The sequence below is a fragment of the Thunnus maccoyii genome, chromosome 10, assembly GCF_910596095.1.
Source record: "Thunnus maccoyii chromosome 10, fThuMac1.1, whole genome shotgun sequence".
NCBI lineage: Eukaryota > Metazoa > Chordata > Actinopteri > Scombriformes > Scombridae > Thunnus > Thunnus maccoyii.
This window is the reverse complement of record NC_056542.1, coordinates 18,943,079-18,951,718: the sequence shown is the minus strand read 5'-3', so window position 1 is coordinate 18,951,718 and position 8,640 is coordinate 18,943,079. Positions and strand designations below refer to the sequence as shown.

Genomic DNA, 8,640 nt, shown 5'->3' with positions numbered 1-8,640 from the left:
TCATATTTTGTTTTCCTGATCACGAGAGACTACATGTGATGCATGTGACTTCCTGATTTTGCATTATTTTGAGGTTATATTTTAAATAGTGCTGAGACATTGAAAGTGATTAAGAGTCTTAGTAAAAACTGAGAAAGCTAGCCCATATCTGTCACGAGGTGAGGAGTTTTCATTGGAATAATTGAGATGCCACTTTGGAACACCCCTTTCCATTTCCAGTTTTCCTAATCTAATCATAGGGTAGATGTGACTGCTTTTTGCATACACACTTGAGCGCCATCTGTGGTGCAGCTGTGTAAATGCACTCTGAAAGTGTCCTTGTGTAGCCTATGACTTGTAAAAATGGCTGCCATGAAGAAAGTACTGTTTGCAACTGTTGTTGCTGCTTTTGCAGCTTTCATTGGACACAGATTTCTCAAACTAAAGTAAGTACTTATTCTTTTTAAAGTTAGAGATTATACAGTATGTACATGTGTAGTAGTTCTGCTACTGTTCACAATTATTGCATAACATACTGACTAATGGGATCATGTATAGGTATGCAGGAGGGACAGAATTTACAAGTACTGTTCATCAGTTGCTGAGCTCTATCAGTGACACACTTACAACATATGGTAGACTTGTAGGTTCTGGTTATTATAGATATATACATATTTGATGTTGTCTGCAGGGAAATGACCCTTGCTACCAGAGAAGTGCCTCTGAAACACCTCAACTGTCATTATGTAAAGAACATTGGTAGGTATTCCTGGCTTTACAGTATGTTCATGTCATCTTTAGCAGTTTCTTAATTTGGGGATTTACATTGTCAAAAACGTTCAGTAAAACTAAACATGTTATTGGCTATTTGTCATAAATGTCATAAATGAAGAGTTTAAAGTCCAGCCAACTGACAGTAGGTCGAGTGCCAAGTGGGTGGTGAAATGAAAACTGAAAAGAATGACAAACTGGATTTTGTTTTGTACAGAATATGGTGCAGAGGATATCACAATACTTAGAGATGGACTGGCCTTTCTAAGCACAGTATGTTATTATTTTTATTATTATCATTATAAGTCTATTGTAAAGCCATAAGAATTTTGCAAAGTTGCATGAACCTTAATTACAGTACAGCTCACTCAAGAATCCTCTACATTATGTTAAAACATGGGTCAACAATGTTACATTTATTTTTACTACAAACTGTTTAATGTAATTCTGGACCAGGTGGTTCTGTAATGACCTCCTCAAGCAAAATCAGTGCCAACATCTTACATGCAGTGTTTTCCACTCAGGGGTTAAAGTATCCTGGAATGCCTTCGTTCTCTGATGAACCGGGAAAGATTTACGTTTTGGACTTGCTACACCCAGATCCAACTCCAGTGGAGCTGCAAATCAAAGGAGAGCTTGACCTCAGTACTTTCAACCCACATGGCATTAGTGTATATACTGATGAAGCAGGTGAAGTACAAATCCTTTTTTGTTCCCAACACATTGTCTTGTCTGATAGATGCAACATCTTACAACACTTAGAAGCTTCACACAAAGAAAATAATTAATTAAAATATTTTATTCTTCAATTCAGCTGTTAGACAAGTCATTCATTAGGACATGAGAAGACCCTTAACCATCTGACATAAGAGTTATACCTGCTCTCATGAATAGAGAGATTAATGGATTTGATCTTTGTCTATTATTAATTCTTAGTGTATATTTCTATGTGTATATTTACACTTTAATACTGGAAACACAGTATTAAATATGTGTGTATACCTAACCTGTAAACTCATGTTTTGCACCAAATTGTGAAAAAAAGTACAGACAAGACTGAAAAAATGTGAAACAAGCACAAAATGACACAAAACTCACGTAAGTCAAACAAAGTTCAATGCACTGTAGCTGCTATGATGAGTGCTTATCAAATGCATATCAAATGAATTGCACAGAAAGTGATTTAATTTCCTGAAATAACATAATCCCCTGTGAATTAGTGAACAACTGCAACATTATCTACAGGTCCCAGGAGCTTGCTGTGAACTTTGACAGACTTCAATAGAAAGTCAGATGGTATAGTAGAGAGTACAGCAGTTCATTCATTAGAGCAGAGAACAGGATGGAAAACAAGCTGTGACAACGTCATACTGTATATTTATTAGAAAGCACCTGGCAAAGTATTTCCTAGTATTCATCACCAACTGTAACAAAGCACTACAGATACACAGTATTATGGTAATTTTGTGCCACAGCAGATATGCGAGCAAACCTCATGTGTACTAGTTTCAAAATGATTGGTGGTGAGGAAACCCAGCCTACTTATGTAAAACAGAAGCTCAAAAATAAAATAAAAAATAGAGGAGACCTGCATTTTTGTATTCAAATAAAAAAAATGTTTTTTTATGTGGTTTTAGAATAAAGTGTTTACAGATTGTACTCTGCTGCCTCAGAGATTTGCATTTTAGAAGTGGGCCACTAGAAAAAAACAATTATCTTCATGAGTTATTAACTACTCTTGAGCAGTTTTCTTATCAAAAGTTACAAATTGGTTTATAGGGAGACAGAGTAAATACATGCAAAAACAAGCAATTACAAATAAGACAAAAGCAAATGAAAGTGATAAACATGAACATTAAAAACATGAAACATATGTTTTTAAGTAAAACATAATAATAGAAATGGAGTTACAGTAAGACCAGAACACGGTCAAACACAGACAGTTTTCAATTGAAGTTCAACCAATTCTGGCGAAAAATGTGTGTGATTTTTATATTCTTAAGATAAACGAGGTGAATAATGACAACAACACATTGCTACTCCTTTGCAGATGACTCTGTGTACCTGTTCACTGTCAATCACCCTCAGCACAAAAGCCAAGTAGAGATCTTTCATTTTGTTGAGGAGAATACTCTTGAACATCTAAAAACTATCACCCACCCCCTTCTCCATAGGTATGTACTGTAGAATAAACCCTTCACAGTAATACAATTTATACACTTGACGATCTCTGTATGATTTATATCTAACTCATCGGTCATGTCTTTCAGTGTGAATGACATTGTTGCAGTGGGAGTAGAGAGCTTCTACGCCACAAATGATCATTACTTTCCCAATGATGCACTTCACTTTCTGACTCTCATGTTGGGTCTTCCCTGGTGTGATGTGGTGTACTACAGTCCAGAGGAAGTGAGGGTTGCAGCCGATGGCTTTCTGTCCTCAAATGGCATCAACATATCACCTGACAAACGGTTGTTCTTAGCTCATTTCAGCAGTCACTGATGATGTGCATGAGCATGTTTTTACATTTCCAAAGCAGTATGATTTCCATGTAATGCTAAAATAATAAAACAGAAATGCTTTTTTTTCCCCAGGTATATTTATGTTTCAGATATCATAGACCACGAGATAGATGTTTTTGAGAGACAAGAAGGGGAACAGTTAGTGTATCTTAAGGTAATACATTGTTTTCTTATTTTCTGCACTCAGGAAAAAGGAAATTAAAGGAATAGTTTGAGATTTTGAGAAATACTCAATTTACTGTCTTGCAGGAAACCTCCCTGTAAAACCATAAATTGTGTTTTTTGCACTATAATTGCTGTATGGGTTAAATAAACAAGATATGTTCATTTGCTGTAAAGGTGATGATAGGCTGATCTTCATGCTGAGCTAAGCTAATCAGCAGCTGGATGTAGCAGACAGATATGAAAGTGGTGTCAATCTTCCCGTGTAACTCTCTGCAAAAAAGCAAATAAGCATATTTCCCAAAATGTCAAAAAAAATGTTAACATCACTAATGCTGTGCTTTTCCACAACTTTATCTAAAAGCAATATTTTGACATGTTCTACCCTCATTTTGTATCAGTATTGTATCCAGAGGAAAAATTTTTCATCCCTCATTTATATAATGTTTCCAATCAGTCCGTAGCTGTCGGGTCGCTGTGTGATAACATCGAGGTGGAGCACAGAACAGGTGACATATGGCTGGGTTGTCATCCAAATGCCATGAAGTTGTCAGTGTTTAACCCTGAAGATCCACCTGGCTCAGAGGTTGGTATTTTTGTAATAATTAAATTATATATCTACATTATTATTTGAATTTACCTGATCTTATTTTTTTTTGTTCATGTGTCCTACAGGTCATCCGGATCAAGAACATTAACTCACAGCAACCAGTGGTGAGCCAAGTGTACGCGGATAACGGCCATGTGATCATGGGCTCCTCTGTGGCAGCTTCCCATGAGAAGAAGTTGCTTATTGGCACTGTTTTCCAAAAAGCCCTTTTATGTAATTTGAAATAGTCAGTGTATTCTGTATTGATCACTACCTCTGTATTGATTTGTACTGTATTGATCTACAATTAAATTTTTTTTCACAATTTTAAAAAAATGCTGTAAAAAGGAAAAAAAAATTAAACAAAATCTTGATCGATCTTGACCGTTTGCAAAAGGAGAAATTTTACTTGATGCATAAACCAGCTCACTGAAAGCAGGTAAGGATAAAATAATGTCATTGTAAGGCAGGAAACCATCTGACAGTGCAGCCTTGTATTTACCACGAAATGCAGTATGCACATAATGATACTGTCACACAAAACTCATCCCGACTGGTTCCACAATTGTGGTAAAGGTAAAAGAAGTTTTAGTCACAATCTTTTATCCTTTTTCATCTTTATCAATTAACAAATCTCCCTCTGCTACTTTGGATATTGTAAACCTGGTCCCACCACCATCACTAAGCTGTACACTTTCTTCCTCTGTGGTTTCTTTGGGAGGTACAGTAAAGTTAATGCCATCATTTTCTGAATCAAATGCACAGCTGTCCCCGTTCTCTTCATTATTCGTCCTCACACATTCTGCTGATTCAGAGTTTCCACAGTTTTCTTGGATCGGAGAACGCCTCTCCTCTTCTTCACTGCCATTCTGTTTGGCCTTCTTGTTCATGAACACTTCACTGATACTCATCATGCGTCTGTGCCGTGGCGAATGATCCAGCTTCTCGATGTTGGTGGTCAAGATGTCACTGCAGCTCTTTGAGCGATTTATGTTTTCTGCGGGCTTTGTTTTCTTTGCTGTGATTGCAATATCCTTGATGACTGTGCTGTAGTCTTCCTCCTTCTCAGATAGGAAGTTGAAAATATCAATGACGGTTGGCTTCACATCTGGGTTGCGCTTGTCCTCTTCAGGCTCATCCTGGTCCTGGTCATAGAAGGGTCTGTGCTTGTGTCTTCTTTTCTTGAACACCTTGTGAGCCTCCACTACCATGTGGACATTCCAGCTGAAGAACAGAGACAGCCAGGCCAGGCCCATGTAGATCCATAACTCTGCAAATACTCTGTACAATCTAGGATATTTGATATTTGGATTCACACCTGAAATGAAAGTAGGTACACCAGTGTGACTTTTTTTTAAACGAATGACTAAACCAAACAAAAAGTTTACACCCACAAAGAATCTCAGAGAAACCTTTAATCAGATGAAAAGAGTAACATTATGCCACAAGTTGAACCTACCTGCCACATAATCTCCAAAGCCAACAGTTGTGAGTGTGATGAAAGAAAAGTAGAGACCCTCCAAGTAAGTCCATCCTTCCATAAACATGAAAACAAATGGAGGGATCACCAGGTGCACCAGCAGTCCCCATAACAGGAATATGGCTGTGCAGGTAAACTGGACCTTTTTCTGATTTAAAAAAAGGGCAAAAAGAAACATAAAATTAAACGTGATATTATAACTTCATGGAGCTGCTGTTTAATACAGTATTCAGATTTAGTTCCAGCTTTAAGTAAGACTCTTACCACTGAAACACCTTTACGGATCAGAACCTGGGACAGACGTTTGGCCCGATCTCCAAAGAATGAACCCAGGTCACTTATCCACACCAGACACAGCGGGATCCCACACAGACCATACAGAATGCAGAACACACGGCCACCTCTAGTCTTAGGGGCAACATTACCGTAACCTATGGAATACAAGAGGAAATATTAAAGCACACCACAAGTTTTATACATAGGGTGTCATTTTTAAATAGTTAATAAATCATTTATAATGCTTTATAGATGGTAAATAAAACCATAAGAATAACATTTGGGCTGCCACATTCTGAAAATTTGCTTTGGCTGGTGAGTATCCACCTCTAGCATTGATTACTTGCACAGCATCCAGCTCAAAATAATTAATGAAAAATCACCATTTAGAGCTGTTGGCTTTTTTCTTTTCTCAATCATTTCACTGTTATAATGACTTCATTTTCTCATAAGTCATCAAATGTGCAGTTACAGATGTTAGTAAGTCATTAATCAGGGTTGTGGGTTTCTCAGATTCTCATAGGCTACCAAGATGAATAAAACAATATCATTTGACCTTATAAAGTATGTCATATTACGAAGTAGTATTCTGATTTAGTCTTTTTGCCTCAGCAAAATGCATTAATGAAGGTCTATCATAGTCTATCACACCTAAATAAATACGATGAATTATCTATGTGATATTTCTTGTGTTAATCATGAAAAGAGGAGGATAGTGCATTTTGTGATCTGAATAAATTTGCCAAATTACAATGTAGAGAAGTTGTGTTGTCTGAGTAGTTCCCCAAACATAAAGAGTATATTGTGAATTTAATGAGTTGACATAAAACCTCATGTAAGTGACATGTAATGTAGGCCTCATACAAACCTATAGTAGTGACAATAGTGGCAGCAAAGATGACAGAGTTTGCCCAATCCCACGGTTTACGATTTTTGTCCCCGGTGATGGTCACACCTTGGCCTGCAGCCTCTGACACAATCTGGATGAGTAAACACAGTAAAAATCAGTCTTGAGAAAACCACATTCACACAAACCACTGAAACTGCTGCTTCTACTTTTCCTTAACAATACTAAGGACAATCTTACTGAGTATGTTATGGTTCATTCAATCAAAATCACACCCTGTGTCCGACCCATGCAGACACACCTTGAACAAACATTCAAATATTTGTGGTTGGAGAGAACGAAACAACACAGTGTTTAAATTAAGAAAGCCCCTGAATTTTCTCAGCACATAATCGATATGAGCATCACATTTCAACATAGTAACTTTTATTTGTTATTCGCATTGTGACACAATCCGACTCTGTTTTTTTTTTCATTGTTTTCTTCTCCAAACCAGGAAAAACTGGTTCTGAGGTGTCCCGACATGCAAAGGCAACCAACTTCTCTTTTACTCTTTCATGACGTGTAGGATCTCATTTACTAAGGCCACAGAAATACAGCCTAATATAGGGCAGAAATCAGTTTTAATTATTTGACTTAATTGCTTTTATCTACAACTTCAAAAGAATTAATGGGAGTCTATTATCTCCTCTAAATTACTTAGAATAATGTAACTTACTCTTGATGGATAAATGCGCAAATTTAACAGCCATTTTATGTCATGTTATCAAACAGATGTGTTCGTACCTCCAAAATCTGATCCAGATCAGCTCTTGTTAAACAAGCATGGTTCTTCAAAAGGTTTTCCTGTTGAAGGAGATATTTGACTTTGGCTGATTCCCAATTTGGCTCCTCAAGAATCTGGAATATAGCCGCCCCGATAGATAGGTAGAAAATAATACATGAAGTTAAAAACGGACCCTTATCAGCCATAGTCAAGTCATAACTTCAGCCTTACGACGCCGAGCAGCACGCAGTATATTCCTACAGAGGGCTGACGTTATCCTACCTGCTGTTTTCTTCCTGGTAAAAAAACATAATGGGTTACATTGCACTCCTCTCAGCGGAGACTGATCCAAGTATAGCTCTATTGTTCACTTATGGCCCCATTTAAAAAACTTCTTTTAACTCTTTATAGGCTAGTCTAATTAAGATAGTCTTTAAAAGATCCTTAATTAAATGAGCTCGCGTGGAAAAACAAACAAACAAACATTTTACAGTATTTTAAGAACAGTATGAATGACTTCAAAATTGTTCAAAAAACATAAAATTTGAATTATGATGTTTGTGTGCACAGACCAAATTTGTTTATCTCTCTTTTCTTCGTTTCCCTTTCTTCCTACTTTGCATGATTGCAGAATACCTGTATGACGCAGTTATGGAAACATTCAGCAGGGGGCAACATGTCTCCTACTGTACATGTCTTCAGTGGAGACAAACAGGGTTGTGTGTGGGTGTGCACGCATGTGTGAAACGGAATGTGTTGGTGATGACGGTTGCTCTTATCTGCATGTACGGGCATACAGACGGCTGGAGTCAAGTTAATCACACTGGGTGGATCCTGGCTGTTCTGTGTGATAATGAGAGAGGGGTGTTTTCCTCAGTGTGAGAATATGCTGCATGTGAAAGCTGAATGGAAGTGGTGCCCCAGTCTTATTTAAGCTACTCTGTGTGCTATATCTAGAAGAGCAGAAAGTTCAAAGAGAAGTCAGTAAAGCAATTAATCGATCGACAGAAAATTAATTAACTATTTTCACAATCGATTAATCATTTTTAATCATTTTTCGAGGAAAAAATACCAAAATTCTGTTTCCAACTTCTTAAATGTGGATATTTTCTGGTTTCTTTAGTCCTCTAGTCAATTGAATATCTTTGGGTTGTGGACTTTTGGTCAGGACAAAACAAGACATTTTAGGTTGCATTTTGGGCTTTGGGAAGCAGTGATCAACATTTTTCACAATTTTCTGATATTTAT

General features: G+C 37.1%; 2 protein-coding genes across 2 annotated transcripts; one reads left to right on the top strand and one right to left on the bottom strand.

Annotated features, from left to right (window-relative positions):
* The first annotated feature begins 323 nt into the window (after window positions 1-323).
* Window positions 324-4,287, top strand: LOC121906369 (serum paraoxonase/arylesterase 2-like). Its single transcript, XM_042425209.1, has 9 exons — window positions 324-425; window positions 671-738; window positions 968-1,023; window positions 1,275-1,440; window positions 2,801-2,924; window positions 3,021-3,221; window positions 3,345-3,426; window positions 3,892-4,020; window positions 4,110-4,287. Exons 1-9 carry the CDS (start codon window positions 343-345, stop codon window positions 4,269-4,271), a joined length of 1,071 nt encoding a protein of 356 aa, XP_042281143.1. The 5' UTR covers window positions 324-342; the 3' UTR covers window positions 4,272-4,287.
* A 338-nt stretch (window positions 4,288-4,625) lies between these two features.
* On the bottom strand, window positions 4,626-7,651 carry LOC121906368 (potassium channel subfamily K member 5-like). Its single transcript, XM_042425208.1, has 5 exons — window positions 7,413-7,651; window positions 6,648-6,759; window positions 5,768-5,934; window positions 5,483-5,651; window positions 4,626-5,341 (listed from the first exon to the last, which is right to left on the bottom strand). The coding sequence occupies exons 1-5, from the start codon at window positions 7,596-7,598 to the stop codon at window positions 4,626-4,628; spliced, it is 1,350 nt and encodes a 449-aa protein (XP_042281142.1). The 5' UTR covers window positions 7,599-7,651.
* Window positions 7,652-8,640: the final 989 nt, after the last annotated feature.